The sequence below is a fragment of the Triturus cristatus genome, chromosome 8 (genome assembly GCF_964204655.1).
Source record: "Triturus cristatus chromosome 8, aTriCri1.1, whole genome shotgun sequence".
NCBI lineage: Eukaryota > Metazoa > Chordata > Amphibia > Caudata > Salamandridae > Triturus > Triturus cristatus.
The window spans coordinates 319,788,193-319,811,339 of NC_140591.1; the positions used below are offsets into that span (position 1 = coordinate 319,788,193).

Below are 23,147 nucleotides of genomic sequence, written 5' to 3' on the forward strand. Positions count from 1 at the left end.
AGGTTTCACTTTTTCTGTGTAATTTACTATCAAAGGTTTGAAATCCCATATGGATTGTAACTTTTTCAGAGTTTTGGGAGGTTGGAGCAGCGCACACTTTTCTAAAAAGTTAGCTGCTAGGCTTTTGCCTTCATTTTATAATTTGTATCCCAAAAAAGGACATTGAGGTGAGCTATTTTCGATTTTTCTTAATTGAATTTGTAGCCCACAGAGGCGAATCCCAAAATTATGTCGCTCACCCTGGTCAAAAAATCCCATAAATTATCATCCGCCAGATAAATATCATCTACATAGAACAATGACTCCGGATCTAAATTTTGAAGTAACTCTGTTACCCCTGCTCAGAACAAGGGACTATTCTTATTCCCTCGAGGCAGTCTACAAAATTGATGCTGGGAGCCTATGGCTGAGAGTGCTGTCAAGTACCTGCTTTCAAGCACTATATTTTGGCAGAAGAATCCAATTGAGATATCTAGTGTTGTTTTGTATTTGTTTCGCACAATGTCATTCATTAAAGCAACACTATGTGCATTCCGTACTGCAAATATCTTCGAACATGTATACAAATGCCGGTGGTCAAAAACTAGGTATGAATTATCTGGTTTAATTACGGGAAACAAAGTATTATTAATTTGAGAAGTGTCATTTTCTATCACACCTCGATATTCAAGTTGATCTAAAATCTCCCTGAATTGTTTTTTTCTCATCTTGTTTTATTGGGTACTGTCTCAGTGGAGTTGGAGTACTTTTTACTGGGATTACATGGTAAGGTGACTCAGCATCCCACCCTGCTTGCTTGCGATATAATGCAGGAGCTAAGGCTACCACCCACTCCTGCGTGTATGAATATTGTAGTGATTTTGGAACTAGGTCAGAGAAAGCAGGTAAAATTACTCTTTCCCCTTTTGGGCAATCTATAACGAACTCAGGTGGCCAATCTTTTGCAGCCAAAAGGAAGTCATAGCCACAAGTCAGGTTCTCCCAGAAAAGACCTTTAATTTTTTTGGGTTTGTCCCCCTCAATTTGGAGAGTTATTTCAGGTAACTGATGTGAGACACTTGCCCTTGTATCAGGTGTTTCCACCGTGATATGTTCATTTAACGCCACTGTCACCAGAAATTCCATCAGGTTCTGGCGAGCTATTGTTACTTCTGCTGCACTATCTAGCATCGTCGTAAATAAGAACCAAACCAACGTTGCCGGCGCCATGTCGTGTAGTTCCTATAAATCTATATTGGATCGGCACGTTTAGACAACATAAACTGTGGGATCGGTGTTCAGACTGATTCCAGACACCCCCACTGGATATATTTGCCTGTATACCAGCTAGCTCACAGTGCCACTATGAATTCCTCTTATCAAGGAGAGAACAGTTACTGACAAATATAGACCTGCCACTTTCTTCTTTTTGAATTGTGGTTTTGATTTTGTTTTATATTCTTTTTTGATATTATAGTTCGGAGTACGATGTGTATCTCTGGACTTTGTTCAATCTTCTGTTCTGTGTTCTGACCGTCCTTCCCTCTCAGAGTTTTTTGATGAACCCTGAAAGGAACGAGAGGAATGTGTATCAGTATCCTGATACCCGTCAGGTTTCTTAATGTTATCCCGATTCCTAAGGTTGTACCTGCTTTCGGAGGACTCATGTTGAGGAGACCCACCCCTGGATTGAGATCTATTCTCTCTATTCTGTTGTTTTTTATTGTTATCCCATTTCTTCTTGTAAGAATTAGGTGCTTGCTTGGTGTTTTCCTTTTCAGGTCCATCCATGAGTTGAAGTTTTGATGCACTAGCTCCCATATTATCTCTACCTAATTCGACATATGTATCTTGGATAATTTTAGGTGATTCACACTCCTGTTATATGGGTGTAAAATCCCTCAGGCGTTGGCGTTTCGCCACAGCTGCTGTCTCCCCTTTTATGTTTGCCAACATAATCGTGGACACCTGGGCAAAATGTCCTAACAATTTCATCCCTAGGTTCATAGCAGGTTCTGCTCCATACTCAATCTGTATCTGTCTTAATAAGTCTGGTATCTCTGCCGTTGAAGGGATACCGCGAGTTCTGGTATAGATGGCAGCGAAAGCTGTACCCCACGAGGTACAATCTTCTAACAGAGGAGTTATCCCCATTGGCAAGCAGATTGTTAGCATTCTGTGTTTATCTTGAGGGCCTTTGTGTGTAAACACTACCTCTAACTGTGTTATTTTCTGAGCTATCCACAAGGGCATTTACTCCTGGTTAGTGGGCATTTTCCCCAAAACTGTGTTGAGTGTTTGTAGGGTGATTTTTGTGGCAGTCCCTTGAAGTTGACCTACTGTGGTAATTTTAGTTGGTTGAAGTGTAAGTGTTCTCATAACGAACTGTGTTACATTTCTGTAAAGTTTTATTATTTATTTGTGAAGTGGACGTAAGTCTGCTACCAACATTGTGTCAATGTCTGGATGCGCTGTGTAAGAAGTCAGGATCGGCCAAGTCGCTCTGTCCCTGCTGAGCAGACCGAGTCTCACTTTATCTGTTATGTGTGTGAGAGCACCTTTAAACCAGTTTATGTGCTCCTAGTAGGTGAGTGGAACTTCAATGTCTTCGTATGGCCAATATTCTTCCAGAGTGTCCTCCGGGGTGTAAGAATGGAATAAGTTGGTGAACGCATCTGTAGGTGGGAATTTGACCCATTAATAGAATACCTCTGTTCTGAATTATTCATGTGCCTCAATCACGAAGGTAACAGTCCCACCTAATGCTGGGACTCCATAGTCTGCTAGTTTTAAAGTAAGGGTAGTGCTGACATTTTCTGAAATGTTTATATCACCTTCTTGTTCTTTCTCTCCCACTGCATTTGCACTTAATGCTTGCACAGCGTTGTCGTCTTCAGACAATGTTGAAAAAGTTTCAAAGAAACTGAGATCAGGTTTATGCACAATAGAGAACTATGTATCCTTCAATAAACCTACAGCCAATACATAGGATATGCCTACTCAGCTGTGGGGGATTTTCCATTCCCACTCCAGATGTCTCTGGGTAGATGTGAGTAGGGGTCTCTGAGAAAGGCACGACTGAACTACTCAGAATTGACCGTTAAATAAGAACCAAACCAACGTTGCCGGCGCCATGTCGTGTAGTTCCTATAAATCTATGTTGGATCGGCACGTTTAGACAACATAAACTGTGGGATCGGTGTTCAGACTGATTCCAGACACCCCCATGGGATATGTTTGCCTGTATACCAGCTAGCTCACAGTGCCACTATGAATTCCTCTTATCAAGGAGAGAACAGTTACTGCCAAATATAGAACATGACAAAATCGGTCCCCTCCGGGATCGTGGAAACAGTACAGTACTTTTCGCTCGGTCACTCATGCTCACTTTGTCTCAGAGAGATGCACAGAATAAACAATGGGGACGTTTTCAATAAGCATTTTATTGAGCCAACGTCATTCTAGTATAAAATGTGTGGCAGCAACAACCATAAAAAAGAAACAGATATGAAAGATTATAAGCACCAAGAGAGTAAATGGATGGTGGATTTCTACGATAGTGCTAAAACAATAGATATATGCAGGTCTATAGATACATGACAGTAATAATACGTACTCTTAAAATGCCAACCCTTACTAGATGTACCGAAGGTACCTAGCATGTATGTAGGTGTAGAGCCAAGAATCCCCCTAGGAAAGGACCAACCCCATTACCTGGTGTGAGAGAATGAAGGACCCAGTCTTGGTCTCGAACAGACACCACGCAAGGGATGTCAGACCACTGAGTGCTTGAGAATCTGCGTGCAGGGACCTCAGCGTCTCGCTTCGGTGTATCAGCATGGAAGTCTTTCTCCTCTGCCCACCCCAGCAAAGATATGGTGTTTATATACCCAAAAGGTACCCTCAGGGGTTCTACCTTGCTGTGTCATGTCAGCCGAGGATGACGAAAGGGATGATCCTTATACATAGGTATTATACAGAAGATGGTAATCCTGCTGTGATTCTGAGAATCCTCATGCATTATAGATGAGGCTAGTTTTCTGGGAAAGCCACACAACATTTAGGCAGCACCTAACTAGGCACAAGGTCAATACCAAAAACATTTATGTAGTACAATGGCAGGAACAATCTAGGTGAAAGGTTAGGTGATTACCCAGGCCTATATTGGGGTACATTACAAATCCTTAAAAAACCTGTTGAATGACAGCCCTCTTGGACAGCAAGAAAACATTATTTGGTATGCTATTATTAAAGCACCTGATGGTATGGATTGATGGTATAGCATCTTTGCCACTGGAACTAAAAGATTTTAGGGCACAGTGATATTATAGCTTTTGCTGCCTGATCTCCAAAGACCTACTTAGGCAACAACTTATATAATTGCCTATTCAAATGAAAAAAATTAAAAATAAATGTACCTTCTTCTTTGCCGCACCTCTCTCCTCCGTCTTCTTCTCTTCTGCACCGGAAGCACCCAGGCTACCGAACTCTCCCAGCCAATCACAACGCTGATTGGTCTGAGCGGCCCGTTCAGCCGCTCAGGCAGTACCTGGGAGGCTGGGCATGTTCTCCACTAGGCTGTATAACACAGCCCAGTGGAGAACATGCTAGGGGCGCATGACTGTTAGGACGGCCCCAGAGGGCCGACCAAGCCGTCATGTACACTTAGGGAGGGAGTGCAAATCGCTCCTGCTCCCTCTGATGGCGGGGAGCCTAGCCCAGCCCCACCCGACATGGCTGGTGTTACAAAGAAAAATAACATGATAATAACTTATCATAATTTTATTTTTATTTTCCACTGTTTAACAAGCAGTGGGACAATGCCCCTCCGACTTAGCGGAGGAGCCGCCACTGGTCCTTTTGCCTATGGGGTCCTAATCTCATAATTTTGCGTCAGAAAGTACAAATCATTTTACCTGGTCTGAAAAGACTTAATCTAAGCTCTTAATGAGTCACTTGGTACTTACAGCTATAGAACCACTACAGATATATTTTGGAACCTATATCTTATTGTGTGTAAGATTACTTTATGTGATTCCAATTACGACTGGTAACTATTTTGGCTTTATTCCCATGGCTGTCTAAGTAAGGTCTAACTAAACAAAGCAAACTAAGTACAATCGACAAGGAGTCTTTATTGCATTGTAGAAGCCATTTTATTTCATGTTCAGTTTTGTGACACTTAATAAGGAACTTGCAAAAAGTCCGATGACCTGTGCTGAGCTTGCAGTGACGGAAATCATGAGACTATTCATCATACGTGTAAACTACCTCTTTGCTTCTGTTGCAGAACATTTAATCAAAATCGAAATATAGCTACATGTGTGTTGTTAATTAACAATTGGATACATATTTGGGAAGTGCCGATTGGCTGTGGTATTTATACAAAATGTATCAAAGGTAAAAAAAACATGTGAATCATTGTACTTTAGGTCAGCCACTTATTGAAGCTCTCCTCACGCCACCACATTATATAAAGTTACACTATGAAATCTTACTGCCTATTTGTTTAATTAATTATTGGGCTCCTAAAGAATAGTCTGCATATTTGTCCTTCTTTGACTGATGCATGGAAGATATACCTGAGGGATACGCTGAGGACTAATAATATTTGTACAGCGATTAGAACACAGGAATTTCTGGGCAAAGGCAGTAATAACAGGATATTGGCCTGTATAATAAAGCTCCTTAATACTGCACTGAGAGAGTTAAAAGATACAAATCTAAATGGATGTAATTAGATGTTGCTGCAAGAGGACTATTATCTGTAATCAATATGTTTTAAACTTTATGTCTAGAGGGCCTAAAGCTGGAACGTCTTCAATTGTGAAGTTGCATTTGAGATTGATCTTTAATATAAAAATCCACCTTGCAATTTAATGTTGGTATTAAATTAATTTGAAACAGCACATCACAAACTATAATCATCTGCCAAACACATTTGGCTTTGTATTATTTCTTATGACTTGTTTCAGTTCATTCGGTAGATGCCAAATCGTGTCCTATTTTTTTGTGGTTTTAATTTTATTGCTGCTTCTATTCTTAATATTAGTATTTTTGCTAAAATAGGTTTAACCCCTTCGGTGCTCATGACGGAACCATTACGTCATAAGGACAGGGGAGCGAAATCCCTCTGCTACAAACAGCAGAGGGATTTCCATTTTTTGGGGGGGCCTCGGGAATTTTCAATCAAATGACGATCGTGTGCATGGCGCGATGTCGTCATTACATTGAAAACAAAACTGAAACTTAGTTTCAATGTTTCTGTGCTCGTGGGGCTATCTGAGCCCCCCAAGCACCGAAACACTGGAGAGAGGTATCGTTGGAAAGGGGAGAATCTCCCCTTTCTAATGGTACCCTCCCATAGTGGATCCCTGCTTGGGGATCGCCTCAGGAAGGCGATCCCCAAGCAGGGATCCACCCACTAGCCACCAGGGAAGGGGGGAGCAGCCCCTTGGGCAAGGGCCTTTGTTCCCCCCCATTTAATTTTGCCAGACAGCCTTACTGCCCCCCCCCCGGGAGAAGATGGCAGCTGTAGTTCCCAATCTGCCTCCCCAGGGGGCGGCAAAAAGCACCCTAGATGCCAGAGTTTTTTTTTTTTTTATAGGCCAGGGGTGGAGGCTGCCCAGAAAGGCATGCCAAAGCTCCCACCCTACCCCCTCAAAGAAGGAATAAGACTTTCTGCCCCCCCAGGAAGCAGATGGGGGCAACAGCCCCTGATCTGCCCCCGGGAGGGGGGGGGGGGGGGGGCAGAAAGCACACTAGGCCCCAAGGATTTTTTTTATATATATATACGTAGGGGTGGGGGTTGCCCAGAATGGAAATGCAAATACCCTCACCCCCCCCCCCCCAAAAAAATGCTACAGTCTTTCTTTCCCTCCTGGGAGGTAGATGGGGCAACAGCTCTAGGGGGGGCAGAAAGCCCACTAGGCACCAGGGATTTTTATTTTTCCAAAATTTGGTGCGGGGGCTGCCCAGAATGGGCATGCCAATGCCCGCACCCCCCAAAAAAATGACACAGTCTTTCTGCGCCCCCCCCTCAGGAGGCATTTGGGGGCAGTAGCCCCTGATCCGCGACCCCCCCTCAGGAGGCATATGGGGGGGCAGAAAGTCCACTAGGCCACAGGGATTTTTATTTTTTATACACAGGGGTGGGGGCTGCCCAGAATGGGCATGCTAATGCCCCTACCTCCAAAAAAATTACCGCAGTCTTTCTGCCCCCCCCAGGAGGCAGAAAGCCCATTAGGCACCAGGGGTAAATGTTTTTCAAAATTCAGGGGTGGGGGCTGCCCAGAATGGGAATGCCAATACCCCCACCCGCCTCAAAAAAGATGTCACTGTCTTTCTATCCACCCCCAGGAGGCAGATGGGGGAAAATGTGTTTTTTCCAGCTAAATTTTTAGTTTGCAGGGGATTCTGGGTAGGAAAACGTTGGGGACCTACGCAAGCCATACCTTGCTGGACTCTCCCGGGTGTCCAATTTTCAGAAATGTGTGGGTTTGGTAGATTTCCCAAGATGGCCACCGATCCCGGGGCCAAAAGCCCAGGTGCCACCCCTTGCAAAACCTGGTTGTTTTGTGCTAGGTTTTTTTGATGTCTCCTCAATACGTTTTTGGCCCTTGCCTGTCGCTGGTACTTGACCCACCCACGCGAGTGAGGTACCATTTTTATCGGGAGGCCTGGGGGAATGCTGGGTGGTAGGAAATTTGTGGATCCATGTTGATTCCAGAATTTCCCACACAGAAATTTGAGAAAAAAGTGATTTTTTTCAGCAAAATTTGAGGTTTGCAGGGGATTCTGGGTAGGAAAACGTTGGGGGGCCCATGCTAGCCATACCATCTGGGTTCCCCTGGGTGTCTAGTTTTCAGAAATGTGTGAGTTTGATAGCTTTCCCAAGATGGCGCCGAGCTCAGGGCCAAAAACCCAGGTGAGTCCCCTTGCAAAACCTGGTTGTTTTGTGATGTCATTTTGATGTCTCCTCAATACATTTTGGGCCTTTGCCTGTTGCGGGAACTTGACGCACCCACGCTAGTGAGATACCATTTTTATCGGGAGACCTGGGGGGAGTGCTGGGTGGTTGGAAATTTGTGGATCTACGCAGATTCCAGAACTTTCCACCACAGATATGTGAGGAAAATGTGTTTTTCTTTTTTTTTTTATACAAAATATGAGGTTTGCAAGGGATTCTGGGTAACAGAACCTGATGAGAGCCAAAAATGTATAGGTTTGCTAGGTTTCTCTAGGTGCCGGCAGAGCTAGGGTTCAAAATATACAGCTAGGCACTTTGCACAAAAAAGGGTAAATTTTCACTGTGAAAATGTGGTGTGTCCATGTTGCGTTTTGGGCCGTTCCTTGTTGCGGCCACTAGGCCTACCCACACAATTGAGGTACCATTTTTCTCAGAAGGAAGAGGGGAATGCGGGGTAGATGGAATTTTGTGGATCCACACAGATTCCAGAACTTTCCACCATAAAAATGTGAGGAAAATGTGTTTTTTTTTTTTTTTTTTTGTTTTACAAAGTTTGAGCTTTGCAAGGGATTCTCGGTAACAGAGCCTGATGAGAGCCAGACAAGTCACCCCATCCTGGTTTCCCCTGGGCGTCTACTTTAAAGAAATGTATAGGTTTGCTAGCTTTCCCTAGGTGCCAGCAGAGCTGGGGTTCAAAATCTGCAGGTAGGCACTTTGCAAAAAATGGGTCAGTTTTCACTGTGAAAATGTGGTGTGTCCACGTTGCGTTTTGGGCCGTTTCCCGTTGCAGGCACTAGGCCTACCCACACAAGTGAGGTATCATTTTTCTGGGAAGACTTTGGGGAATGCGGGGTGGGTGAAATGTTGTGGATCCATGCAGATTCCAGAACTTTCCACCACAAAAATTTGAGTAAAATGTGTTTTTTTGACAAAGTTTGACGTTTGCAAGGGATTCTGGGCAACAGAACCTGGTGAGAGCCAGACAATTCACCCCTTCCTGGATTTTCCTGGGTGTCTAGTTTTAAAAAATGTATAGGTTTGCTAGGTTTCCCTAGGTGCCAGCATAGCTAGGGTTCAAAATCTACAGCTAGGCACACTGCGAAAAAGGGGCAGTTTTCACTGTGAAAATGTGGTGTGTCCACGTAGCGTTTTGGTCCGTTTCCTGTTGCGGGCTCTAGGCCTAGCCACACAAGTGAGGCACCATTTTTCTGGGAAGACTTTGGGGAATGCTGGGTGGGTGGAATTTCGTGGATCCACACAGATTCCAGAACTTTCCACCACAGAAATGTGAGGAAATTGTTTTTTATATTTTTTTTAACCAAGTTTGAGGTTTGTAAGGGATTCTGAGTGACAGCACCTGGTGAGAGCCAGTCAAGTCACTCCATCCTGAATTTCCCTGGTTGTCTAGTTTTCAAAAATGGATAGGTTTGCTAGGTTTCCCTAGGTGCCGGCAGAGCTAGGGTTCAAAATCTACAGCTAGGCACTTTGCACAAAAAGGGTCCGTTTTTACTGTAAAAAAAAAAACCAAAAAAAAAAGCGTGTCCACGTTGCGTTTTGAGTCGTTTCCTGTTGCGGGCACTAGACCTACCCACACAAGTGAGGTAAAACTTTTATCGGGAGACTTAGGATAACACAGAATTGTAGAACAACTGTAATTACCTATTGATATTCGATGCATTTCTGCCTTCCAAATGAAAGAAAATGTGTAAAAAAGAAGTCACTTTGAAAAATGTCCTATAATTCTCATGCGGTTATGGGAACTCACAATTTTGGAAATGTGCAAATAGCTACTGTTTCTAAACTCTATATTTTGTTCCAATTTCAGAAATACATAGGTGTCTTCCATACCGATTTTTCCTTGTATATAGTTTCCCAAATTAATTGCTATATAACCGGTACATAACAAAAAACCATTGCAAGACGCTGCTCAGTTATTGGCTCTGGGTTTGTTGGGTTCTTGGTAAACCTACAAGTCCTATATATCCCCACAACCAGAAAGGTCCAGCGGATGTAACGGTATATTGATTTCAAACAGCTGTCATAATTAGAAGAAGTTACAGATGAAAACGTTGGAGCAAATGGCTGTTTATTTCAACTAATTTTCAATGTTTCCTATATTCAACTGTTAGTTTCTAAAAAGAAACCTTGAAGGATCTACACAAATGACCCCTTGCTAAATTCAGAATTTTGTCTACTTTTCTAAAATGTATAGCTTTCCCGGATCCATCATTACTTTCATACCCATTTCTACCATTAACTGGAAGAAGGTTGAAAGCACGAAACATAGCAAAAATAGGCTATGTCCCAATAAAATGCCAAAACTGTGTAAAAAATGTTGGTTTTCTGACAAAAGTCTGTCAGACCCTGAAACCTGGGAAATGGTAATTTCAGCCCCACAACCCCTTTGTTGATACCATTTGCAGGGGGAAAAAACAGACGCTTTAATTTGCAGTACTTTTTTCCCATTCCTCCCCACCCCCCAAAAAATATTTAGCTGTATTTTGGCTAATTTCTGGGTCCCCTCCAGGGGAATTCACAAACCCTTTAGAATCCTCATGATGTTGGAAAAAAAAGGACGCAAATTTGGCGTGGATACCTTATGTGGTGAAAATGTTCCAAGGGCCTAAGCGCAAACTACCCCAAATAGCCCAAAAAGGCTTAGCACAGGTGGGAGGGGGGTTCTAGCAGCAAAGGGTTTGAACAGGAAAATACCTTTAATAAAGGGATTTTACAAACATTAGTGAGGCAGACAGCGACTGCAAGAGCTAGACCACTCCATCCCTGATGTAAAAGCAAATTTCCATGAAAAAATGAAACAATTCAGATTTGGCTATGTTGTTAATGGTGAGATCGTCAAAAGGAGATTACCAGATTACATAGCATTCAAAAAGGAGTGGGCAGAAGAGAATGGGGGAGTGGGTTGAGGAAAATGGTCACTGTGCAGCTCTTATTGAGCAGCAGCAGGTTGTGTATGCCAACTCCCAGAATCACCACTCTAAACAATTTAGAAACACTGAGATGTTGCAAGTTACACCACATCTATTGTTGGGGAGGCAGATTGCAATATTTAGAAGTGTGTCATCAGTATGCATAAACTAACTAATGTGGGTCCTGTCCAAGATGTGTAGAAAGCACTGAATAGTAAAGGGCACAAGGCTGATCATTGGTGCTTTTGACAGGAGCCTACTCTGAACCAACTGGTTTGATGGTAAAGAAAGGATTTGGATCATGAGAGGGCTGTCACACCTCTAGAACAAAGTTATTAATGGCAAACAATGAGGGCTTCACCGGTCCTTTGTACTGAATGCTATAGAGATATTGGTTAAGAATTAAGAAGTTATTTTCTGATGGTAATAATGACAGTTTTTAGCCTCTCAAAGTGGGAGAAAGCTAGACAGGGAGTCACTAAATATGGTGTTTACAAATGTGTTAGAAGTTCAATTGGCATGATAATGTCAAGGACTTGAATCAGATTAGAATCCAGAGAAAGGTTGAGAGACAAAATCTCTGGGACATCATTAGATTTTTTTGACTGATATTAGCGAGAACATTAGCAGACAGGTGTGAGGAACTTGCACGCTTTGTAGTGGCTGTATAAAGCAGGAAAACTATGTTTAATGGTGCATGTTACAAACATCAGAAAATGCAGCAGATGGTTTTAGCTGCCTGCCTTATTGATGTAGCCCTCTGAGACAGCTGGAGATAGGAGGGAAGAGGATCAACAGTGATAATGCTACCTTAAAGCATGTTTATTCTGTTGCAGAGCAGCTGAAATGATGGTGCAGCAAAAAGGGGATCTGGGTGGTCAAACGAGCCACCATCAATTCAAGGTAATTTCTTAGTAGTTCGATCGACAATTTAGCTAAAACAACAATTCAGGACTAGAAATATATTTTTTTGCTTGAAGGAAAACTTATTTGTACTTGTGATATTGGAAATGCATGCTAGTCTAGTCTCTTCGATGCATGGCTTTTCCACAGCACTTCCAGGTCATGTCTTTGTATTTAGGAATCCAGAGACCAACATAAAAGTATTTGTTGAACAATCGAACATTTTAACTTTTGTTGAGGGGACAAAGTCAAATTGTCAAGAGGATAGGTTTTCATCACTGAGAAAAGATGGATTCAAGTTGAACTGTGGGAAGCAGGATACAGAACTGGTACTGCCTGGAGTGTTCCGATTTTCGTAGACTAGGCCACTCTGATTTCCTTAGATGTAAAGGTGATGCTCAGGTTATACTAATTTTATAGTCTGAAGCACAACTAGGGTAAGATGAGAGAAAGAATGGGACTGAAATCAAGAAGTACCAATATTTAAGAATGGGACTGAAATCAAGATATGCAAATATTCTGTATCTGGGAGAAAAGCTGGAGAGAAGTGTTGGTGGAATCCCGTCAGTTAAGTGAAACCAAGGTTAATTCCCCCTACATCTGTGTGTAAGAGGATCATATTGTCAAGATCTGAACCCTTACTGAATGACAACCATTCCAAAAACAAGAGTAGTGGAGAATGTTTTCAAACACTATAAGGGAAAGAATCAAGGTGTTATTTAAAGGCATGTGAACAATGAGGCAGACTAAGAGGCAAATGTATGTGCTCAAAGGACTTGTAATTGTGGCTGTTGAATTTCTTCACAAAAGTCTGGTAAATTTCACCAATCTCATTACCATGGCCCATGCAGGATTTTCAGGAGGAACATGCTATCAGAATGCTGTATGTTGCTAATTGGTAGCAATCATAAGTCCTTGAATCATATTTCAGCAAAGGCCAGTAGATGAGGAACAAGGTTTTCAAAGGCAATTCTCATCCTAACAGCATTTCCGATTGCATAACCATCATTTAGAAGGGTGCTTCTGAAGGTGGCTGGTTCCAGGGACAAGAAGGGGGAAGCAGTTGGGCACTAAAATGGCATGTGGCTGAAACCGGCATGCTGCAAGAATCCAATTCATTGTGCATCAAATGAAAGTGGCAGATAGGGTCCTTTAAGAGACCTTGAATCAGCTTTTCTGGATGGGCTTTTGCCTTTAGGGGATCATTGTGGAATCAAGGAGCACAGAGAAGAAACTGAGATTGATTAGTGGGAGAAAGGCCTACAAAGATTCTGGTTATGGGAGTTGCAGGGTGGTATAGTGGGTTGGGGACCTCAAAGCACAGTGTCTTGAAGCTACATAATCTGGGATTTAACAAAAAAGAATGTGTTGCATTGGTTTCAACTATGCTGTCGCCATAGTTGTAAAAAGTAGCAGGGAGGATGATCGGGAATCCTTCCCTAACTAAGATGAAGTCTTCGGCCACTCTGAATCCCCCATAACAGGCAGCGGAGGAAGACAATGGGGTGGGTAGTTAGAGTTTGGTGGGTGTCCTGAATGCCCTAAAATGAATAGCCATGTATACACTCTAAATACAGCAAACAGGACATCCACCAGTTCTTGGCAGGTGTCTTGCATCAGCCAAACTCCAAATAACCGCATATGATGTTGGCTAAGAGTGTGGCTGCACGTTTGCAGGACAGGATATGGTGTGTTCTGCCCTAGTGGCACTGTAGTAGGAGTCAAGTAACATGCCTGTAATCTCTTATGTAAGGCAACCAAACAACACCATGTATTTCTTACACACATTTCTGATACTCTTATTGTGCTGAAGGATGGTGTCTGAAAAAACCTTTTCTACCACAAGTTTGCTTACAAACAAATGACTGTCAAACCTCCCAAAAATTAAATCCATAACAGATTAGAAAAAGTACTACTGTCAAATATTGCTTAAGGAAATTGTGATCCAAGCTGTTTTCTTTAGACGATAATTACTATGTGTTAGACCTGTCAGCCCTTTGGGTGGTCCCTCCTCATCATTATTTATTTTGTCCCACTTTTGCCTCAAACCCTGTTATAATTTTTCCTTTTTGGGAACCACCAGACTTTTTAGTGTTGATGCAGGGTCAGGGAGCCATTTTCCCTACCCCTGGAACTTCTGTCTGAGGGCCTGAGACACAAAATGGTGGCCACCCATTGTCACCTGTGACATCACCAGAACCCACTGGAGGTTTCTAGAACCTTCTGTAACATTCTAGAACCCTGTGACAGTGGGAGGCAGTTTAGAATGTTGGGAGGCCATCTCAGGGTGGCAGTTGGCAACTGACTGGAGAAGAGAGGGGACAGATATAGAAGGAGGTCGGAGTAAGGCAGCAGGGGTGGAAACCAGTGCTTGGAGTGGGGTCCAGAAACCCACCCTTGATGCTAGTCCCTACTGACCAAGCCCAGCCTAAAGCCCTGTGTGGGACCAAGACCAGAAGAACCATCTTAAGGAGCTGAACATTTGAAACAGGCCTTAAAAAGGAAGAACAGCAAGTTCCTGACCTGTTCAGTGGTTTCCTCCTGGAGTCCTGACGTCGAGAAGCCTGGAGACCTGGGGCCTGAGGTAGAGAAGCGGCGCTGACAGAAAGCAGACGTCGTACCCGGAGCCGCCAGAGGTCGAGTGAGGGCGCCGACGAGGTCGTGGAGAGGCGCCGGAGGTCGAATGGAGATTCACCCGAGGTCGAGGTGAGGGCGCCGACGGAGGTCGTGAAGCGCGCCGGAGGTCGGGAGTGGAGATCGCACTCCAGAGACACCCGGAAGCGGGGAGGCCGTGTCCCTGCGACGCCGGAAGGCGACATCGAGTCGATACCGCCCAGCGACATCGAGTCGAGACCGCCCAGCGACATCGAGTCGAGACCGCCCAGCGACATCGAGTCGAGATCGCCCAGCGACATCGAGTCGAGACCGCCCAGCGACATCGAGATGAGGCCGCCCAGCGACATCGAGCCGGAGCCGCCTCACGACATCGACACGGCACCGAGCGGAGCCGATCATCGTGAAAAGGGCAGTTAGTGGGGGCGTCTGAGGCCCCGTGGAGCCCTAAAAGACCATTCTAGGGGCTAGAGGGGTGTTAGAACCAGCCTGGGAGTGCCAGGGGTGAACTAAGACTGGTGCAGTGACATCTGTGAGGGGCTGTGTAGTTTGGAGGGCCAGATCTTTAGGTTACCCTGGTTCTGCCTCAGCTTAGGCCCCAGCCTTGACCAATCTAGGTGGGACACCCCCATGCCATCCAAATGACCACAAGCTGTGTATGGGCAAAGTAAGTCCAAGTTACCTCATGAAAGTGATCTGATCTATACTGTCATTGATTGCTTTTCCTTATTTATTGAAGGTGCTTTATTTATTGTCTTCCACTAGTTTATTCCTGCATTGTATTTATTGTCTGACTGTATTTATTTGCCGTCTGTATTTATTGCACAACTATTTATTCTTTGCTTAATGAGGATCTGAACCTATTTATTGAAATTCCAAAGTAGCATTGTTTATTTGACCTGCTCTTTTAAAGGGAAATCCTATTGTATTGTATTTGTGTTATGAAACCTGCAACTAAGAGAAAATAAGATAAAGACATATATATTTTCAACTTGACTTGCATAATTTTTACGGTGTAGTGTCGTCTTTGGAACGGATGAACGCATGGTTATTGTGAGGGTGTGACGTACGCTTAACACGGTGCCTGACCCCCAACCGCTCGAGCCAAGCTACCACTGTGCTGGGAACCTGGTGACTGCTAACCTGGTTGCCCGGTTTCCAACACTATGGTCCTGCAAGTTTTCATCACCAGTTATACACTTGGAAGAGCACTTATATTTTCAACACGCCAAATTAGACGTTTCAAGAAACAACTCAAATCAAATGGCATTAAAGGCTATTACACATGTTTCTGCTTCCTGGGGAAAGACAATAAAGATAATGGTAACCATACATAGGTTCACCCAATGTAGTGGGATAGATATAAGATAATAACCATTTATTAAGGGGGTTCAATTATATCTTACCAAACATGTGCCCACCCCATTTTAGATCATGGCTTCATGACTTCATCATCTATCCTTGAGGGTCTGATGATTGAAAGGAAGAGAGATTTTATCTCAAGCACAATTTGTTAGGACTAATGGGCGATCCTTTGACCCAAGTACTGCACCTGCCAACTAATGTGTTTAACAGCCCATAGATCAAAGGACACTGCTTGAGGAGAGCTAGAATAGCCCAAGGGTGTGATGGACTGTGAAACTATCAACAGTCCTGGTGACCGACATCATTGCTTTAACCACCTCACGGTGGTCCATGTGGTAGCTGGTCGATGCATACTTCTCTCATGAACACAGATCATGCAATATTGTATATACATGCAACTTACTGCTTTCAATGCACCAATATTTTGTTCCATTTTTTTGTTTTCTTCACTTAGTTTGAGAACACGGTCTGAAATAGACTGCCTTGGGTGCATGGAACTGTCAAACTGATGGAACATATTTCTCCAAAACCTGTAGCAAAGAGAAGCATGTTTACTGCTTTATTCACAACATTTTAAAGAGCAAGCAGTTAGAATATATGAGAAACAACTTACTTAAAGTTAAATGGTACTGTGATGGGCTCCAAAACTGTAAGACTTTGAGAATAATTGGAGTTGTAAAGAGGATTCAAATACTTTTCCTGGTTGCTTAAAAGAAATGGCCACAAGGAACAGGTCTTCTCCTTTAACCTGAGAAAAGACAGAAAGATGGAAAAACACAACACTACAAGTTAGGCATTTCAACGCAACTGATAACAGTTTAGTCAACCAAGAAACCAACTTGTTAGTGCATCAATAAAAATTAAACATGCTAATGTAACAAGAGATATATAGATCAAGCTAAGACTCACAAGAGTTTCACAGGACGAATTACATAAAATAAACCAATGTACATAAAAAAGGACATAATGATGGCAATGGGATTCCCTTAGTGTTGATTGCCTCAACATCACCCCTATTCTAAAGCTTAACCAACATGCACCAATAACAACTTTGTCCCTTTTGATATCAGTGGGTGGAGATGTGGGGTGAAATTAAATCTGGAGCCCTTTTTATCCCCCCAACATCAACAAAATGGGAGTGATTGAGTTGGGTTTAAACACGCAGAAACAGCTATGTTTGTTGTATGTATTCCACAGATAATAATATTATTATTACTAGTATACCTGCACAAGAGAACTAGTGGTCTAGGTAAAAAGCTTTCCTTTGCCACAATGGAGTGTTCTCCAGGTTCACATGATTGCACAAAATGGCAGAACTGTGTGAAGTAGAAGAGGCTTGCATAGGTACAGGTTCCATCAAAAGGTATTTAAGATAGTCTGACCTTGCTGGGTCTTCATCCAAGACTTACAAATCCAGACAGGAATGAATGGCACAAGAGAGAACAAAACAGCCTGCTACTGACTTGCATTTGACTCATACATTCTGGGATTAAACTGAAGTACCATTTTACCAGTTCCTAACAGAATTTAATGTAACACACAAGTGACTTGGATTTGCCGAATTCACAGACAGCATTTTCTCAGCCAGAAGAACTAAACACCTCAAAAATCTCAGTACTGTAGTTGCAAAGGGTGGTTCTAGGACTGGCACTAGGTAAAATGCCCTCCACTCTCTGAGGGATATGAGTGGAAAAATCTGGTAAACAAGGTGGAACTCGATAATCACACTGAGCATATAACGTACACAGGCCTACAGACATTTATCTATGTAAGTAAATATCAACAGCTCTCCAATGGAAATCTCTTATAATTTTGAGAAAACCAATATACTAGTAAACAGAAAAGCAACTTTCCAAGAACTAACTTTAAGATCACACTTAGGATCAATGAGAGGTTGCAGCACTTTTACTGATGCAACATTATGCTTACATATCGGAGCAGGAAAACACTTCCAAGTAATTCGGTGGAATAGATCTAGCCCCTCCACCGCTTTTGGGGCATGATCCCTTCGACATGTGTGATGTGAGATTACTGGAGCAGTGCAAGGAGTACCCCTTTCAGCTGAAGATATGCATGTATGCAATAGCAGTTGACAGTGGCCTCCATGCTGCAAATATTCCAGGATGTTATGAAATATATCCGGGGGGGTCATTGGCTCAAGCAGGTATCCCCTCTCCATGATTATCATAGAGAGGAAAGCATGTCTGGGACCCAGATGTGCAGGGGAGTATTTACTAGGACCTGGCAGGGAAAGGGGCGGGGAACCAGCACACTGGATTGATATAACTGAGATGAGAAAATAAGAACAGTAAACAACAAACAAAGATAATACTCCGGACATACATAAGGCCAGCGGCCAACTGTCCAAACTGATTAACATATTCATCTAATGGGGGCCAGGGGGAGAGAGATGTTGCAGCAAGTCATGAGACTGGGCTCTTGAGATGAAAAGTTGTTGAAAGCAGCGAACCCTGCATGGTAGAGGATGAGTACTCTGACGTCCCCCTTGACGATGAACGTGGGTGAGTAGGAGTAATGACAGTGGCAATTCCCCTAGGGGCATAGCCCAAGGTGGGCACAAGCCGTGTTCCTGGGTTACATGGGCGAAGACTCAGCATGTGTATGGCAAGTCCCTGAAGGGTGCGGTTAAGAGACTGCCCAAGCCCAGGGGGCAGAAAAGTAAATTTGTGAGGTTTGATTCCCGGTGGAGTCTAGGCGGACGGCGAGGTCAGGCATTATATGAGGCCATCGGCTGCCAGGGAGGAGGTGATGGATGGGGGTGGAGAGGTCGAACCACCTGTGGTGGTGAAACAGAATCCAAATGAGAGGAGGAAGGCGACTGTCCATCCTCAGATGTATCTGAGGGAGAATACGGATGGTCCCCCGCAGGATCGTGATAGGTCGCTGCAGCGTCTAATGCGGACTGGTGGCTATCCCAGGGAACTGGCCCATTGTCCTCAAGATCGCAGAAAGCAACTGCCCTGATGTAGGATGGGTGTTTACAAGTCAGTTGTCTCGTGCTTGGGGGATCTGTGTTCTCCACCCAGTCCCGGGCCTCGGATGGTTCTGAAGAGAAGTATGTATTGTTGTTCAGGATGAATTTGAAGGCGAACAGCAGAGCATATTTGAGCCCCAGTACACGGAATTTGCGCTTGGACCCCCAGAAAAAAATGCTCTGTGATGTTGGACCATCAATGTGTAGTCCTGAAATTTGAGGATGGAGTGGTTGTCGTGAAGTGTTAGGTTTGTCTGTCGAACCATCCTGAGGATTGTGTCTCAGTCTTTGAAATGCAGACGATTGGTTACGATCGGGCACAGGGGAGCCTCAGGTGGAGGGAGGGCCCACTTGCACCGCCACCAATACTGTCCAACTGGGTTGGGCAGCATAAGCAGCCCGGTCACACCTGGTCTACAAACGCCCCTTAAGTGGACAGGGGGGTACTCAAGACACTGTGTCATGTTTGTTGCCATGTGGGGCCCAGCAGGCCAAGCAGTGGTGCTCCAGGAACAACAGGCCTTAGGCCAGCTAGGCCCAGTTAAATCCAGGGAGGAAGGTTGTGCATTAAAGATGGGGCCAGCTTCCCCACCACTGGTGCTGATCTGCTGGGTGGGGTAGCACAAGCAGACATCCATGCCTGGTTTCTGTTGTCCCCAGGTAGGCTGGGGTTGGGAGGGCGTAAGTCGCTGTTCGCCTCTGTTGTAGGCTGCAGTGGAGCACTGTGTGGGGACACATATATCTATTGATGGGGTCCAGGGTGGTCCGAGTTTCAAGGGAAATAGGGCTAGCCAAAGAGGGCAGGGGACCCTGGGCATAGTCACCAAAATAGCAGCTAGAGAGTTTCAGTGAGCTCCAGGAGGCAAGGGAGCAGTCTGGACCCCCGTTCCCTGGGCTGGTGCAGGAGAAGGCCAAAACACGGTATCTGGGGAAGTTCTGCCCTAATCACAGTGTTGCAGAGTCCCGCACCCATGTTCCCGCAGCCAGACTCCCGGCATAGTCACCCGGGCACCTCACTGCCCCCCACTTACCACCGGGTCTGTGCTCCTACCTCTGAGAGTCTGGTGCATCCGATGCCCAGTCGAGGACCCCACAGTTGGTAGGCCTCGTGGCCCCGGTCCTGCCGGACTGTGGAAGATTCTCTCCCTGTGGAGGGGGACTCACCGCCACAGTACATCCTCTGAGGGTGGCTCACAGGGATCCTGTAGCTCTCTCCCTCAATTTGCAAAGGTGAGGGTTGCCTGTTGCATGATATATGGGGCGAATTGAGAGTATGGAGCACTCCACTCACACGTCCGCCTTGTTGGCCACCCCCGCCATGTCCCTCAACTCAGCAAAAGTTTTCAAGTTGTTACTAAGTAGTAATACTTCTATCTTGCCACAATTAAGGAAGAGCCAGTTTGTGTGAAGCTAGAATTTTAAAGTTTTAAGGAAATTAGTTAGCTTATCAGGGTTACCAGCCTTAATGTTAAGATACACCAGTTATGTCATATGAATACAGATGTTACACAATCCCTCTCTATTTAATAAGCTGTGCTAATGTATGCATGTAACAATGAAGGGCCTGTATGAAAAACCTGAGGTATACAAAATTCTAATGATGAGGATTCTGAGCAGTAGTTTTCAAGTTTCACATCTTGTGTATGGTTTCAATGTTGATTTTAGCCATGTTTAAGCTGTGCCAGAAATACTGAACCACTTTTGCAAGAAGAATCCTATGGTCCAAGATATTGAAGACCACCAGCAGGACTAACAATATGATTGCCACAGACTGGTGTTGCTCGGATATGATTTCACCTTAAATAAATGAAAAGACAAGAGGCATTTGGCAAAACGGGAACAAGTTGGTTTAATTAGAACTGGCACTGCGGTCTGGTTAGCAGGCCTCAGTGCACTGTCAAAGTCGAAAATCAAATGCTAGTAGCTAAAAAGGGGGACAAAGTGGGGGGACCCTGCAACAAAAGCCCAGTTTCCTAAAGTCTTGTATTTGTCAATGACCAAAAGCTTCAATTACTTTGTTTTAGAAGAAACGGTGGTGCGTTAATTGATCCAAATTTAGTTTTGTTAATAGCGATAATACTACAGCCATTTTGGATCTTTAAGAAGACTCCACTTGGGGGGAAGGGGGGGGGTGCATTGATTATGTAAGGTATATCTTCAACCAGAGCTTCAACACACTCCTTGACCTATCTGGCTTCATTTACAGAACATGATTGACTACATCACGAAAAAAGACAATTTCATATGCCTTAACTTTTGTTAGTGAACTGAGATAGACTTTTTAATTGGGTCCCAGCCAGATATTTTTTTTGGTCTATTATGAGGAGATCATCCAGCGGTGCCCAGGCGCAAATCCCTAATCACATCACGGATGGGGAATGGTTCAACCACTTCAGGAACTTGTACGCAGATCCTGAGGTTGTGGTAGACCAGCTCTCCACCCCTGGGATTACAGAAAGATCGCATGACCATGTCCTGTTCCCCAGCATTAAGGAGAAAGAGGTCCAAACCGCTATAGATAAGATTGTATCTGCCAAGGCATCAGGTCCTGATGGCATTCCGGGAGACCTTTTTAAAGCAAATCCAACAGGCTGGGCTGCGTTCTTTACCATTTATATTAACAGCCTATTGAGTGGATCCCCGGTGCCGGAGTCATGGAAGGGTGCAGAAGTAATCCCCATTTTCAAGAAGGGCCTAAGGGGTGACCCGGCGAATTATCGCCCTATCAGCTTAATCGACTCGGGTCAGAAGCTGGTTGGCAGGGTTCTTTTGGAGAGGATACATTCCTGGGTGGATGAGGAAGGGATTTTAACCAAGTTCCAGGCGGGTTTCAGGGCATGCACCAGCACCATTGACCAAGCTTTCAGGTTAATGCTTCTTCATTGGAAGACGGTTTCTATCGGCAAGGGTGCTTTATACCTTGCGTTCATTGACCTTAAAACCGCCTTTGACCTGGTCCCCCGCGACCGTTTGTGGTCAATCTTGGAGGAGCTGGGCATCCCTTCCTACATTTTGAAACTCCTCATCCGAATGCACGAAGAGAACTATGCCTGCATCAGATGGGGATCACAGGGCCAGAAAACAAATAAAATCCCAGTGAATAGAGGGGTTCGGCAAGGGTGTGTCATGGCGCCAACACTTTTTACGCTATTTGTCAATGGCGTGGTCTCTTTTTTGCTTGAAGTTGAAGCGGATGTTCCCGCTTTGGCGGGCGATAAAGTTCCAGCACTTCTTTTCGCAGACGACACCCTGTTAATATCAAAAACTCCGTCTGGCTTACAGAAGTTGCTACAGCGCTTCTCTTTGTTTTGTGAGCGCAGAGGCCTCGTCATCAACACCACCAAGACTAAACTCCTTTATTTTAATCCCTCAAAATACTCTGGTTCCACTCTGACCCTAGAGGGGAAACCATTGGAGCGTGTCAGAGAGTTTGACTATCTGGGAATCAGAATCTCTGACAGGCTCAGATGGCAGCCTCATATAGATAAAATGGCACTTAATCTGAAAAGAGTAACTGGTGCTTTGGGCAAGGAATTTCGGACCTCCACTTCCAAACCTATTACCCCAGTGCTAAACATCTATGCAGCAAAGGCTGTGGGTAGTGCACTTTATGGCGCCGAATTATGGGGCTACAGTTGTGTTGATTCACTGACTACCAATGAAAACAAGTTCTTCAGGGAACTTGTATCACTTCCCAGGGGTACCCCGACTAAACCACTCTTTAGTGATTTTGGCAGGCGTTCAATTAGGGATTTAGCCACCCTCCGCCCTCTGTTATACTGGGCGCGGCTGTGGCGAACCCCTGAGCTCTCTAATTATGCTGAAGGGCTCAGGGAGGTTATGAACCTACAAGGTGCCCATAAAATTGAGTGGCTTGTAAATACAAAAAAACTCCTGATTGCAACCGGCCTTATAACTGACTGGCCAGCGGGGGAACCTCTATCAAAGATTGAAGTTAAGCGAGCCTATTGGGCTTGGGTGGATGCCACGGAACAAAGAGACCCCAACATTGGAAGGTTGACAGAGGCTTTTTATCAACATAAGTCAACTATTCTTCTAGAACCATACCTTGACTTTATTACCAAGCCCAGGGACAGGTCACTTTTTATCCAGTTCAGGTTTGGGACGCTTCCAGTTCGCAACTATACTAGTAAGTGGAAACCCCCCCACAGGACCCCCCCGACTGCCCTTTCTGTCCTGGTGTTACCGAATGCGTCTTCCATCTTTTCTTTGCATGCCCAGCCTACCTATCACCTAGGACGAAATGGCTTAAACCTGCATGTCTACTGTTAGGAACAAGGGATCACATTGTTGCTATGCGAATCCTTAAAACCACCACTAATACCACCTTAGTCTGTGGAGTGGCGAAATTCCTAGGATGGGCATGGCTAATCAG

At 44.4% G+C, this 23,147-nt stretch overlaps 1 protein-coding gene across 2 annotated transcripts in view; it reads right to left on the reverse strand.

Annotated features, from left to right (window-relative positions):
• The window catches only part of MTMR6 (myotubularin related protein 6), a 592,867-nt gene that overhangs the window by 43,462 nt on the left and 526,258 nt on the right, over positions 1-23,147 (reverse strand). For both annotated transcript variants that reach the window (XM_085621607.1, XM_085621606.1), the window contains 2 exons: positions 16,370-16,504; positions 16,160-16,286 (listed from right to left, as the gene is read on the reverse strand). In XM_085621607.1, the coding sequence (XP_085477733.1) occupies positions 16,160-16,286; positions 16,370-16,504 (262 nt within the window). The remainder of the gene's footprint in view (positions 1-16,159; positions 16,287-16,369; positions 16,505-23,147) is intronic.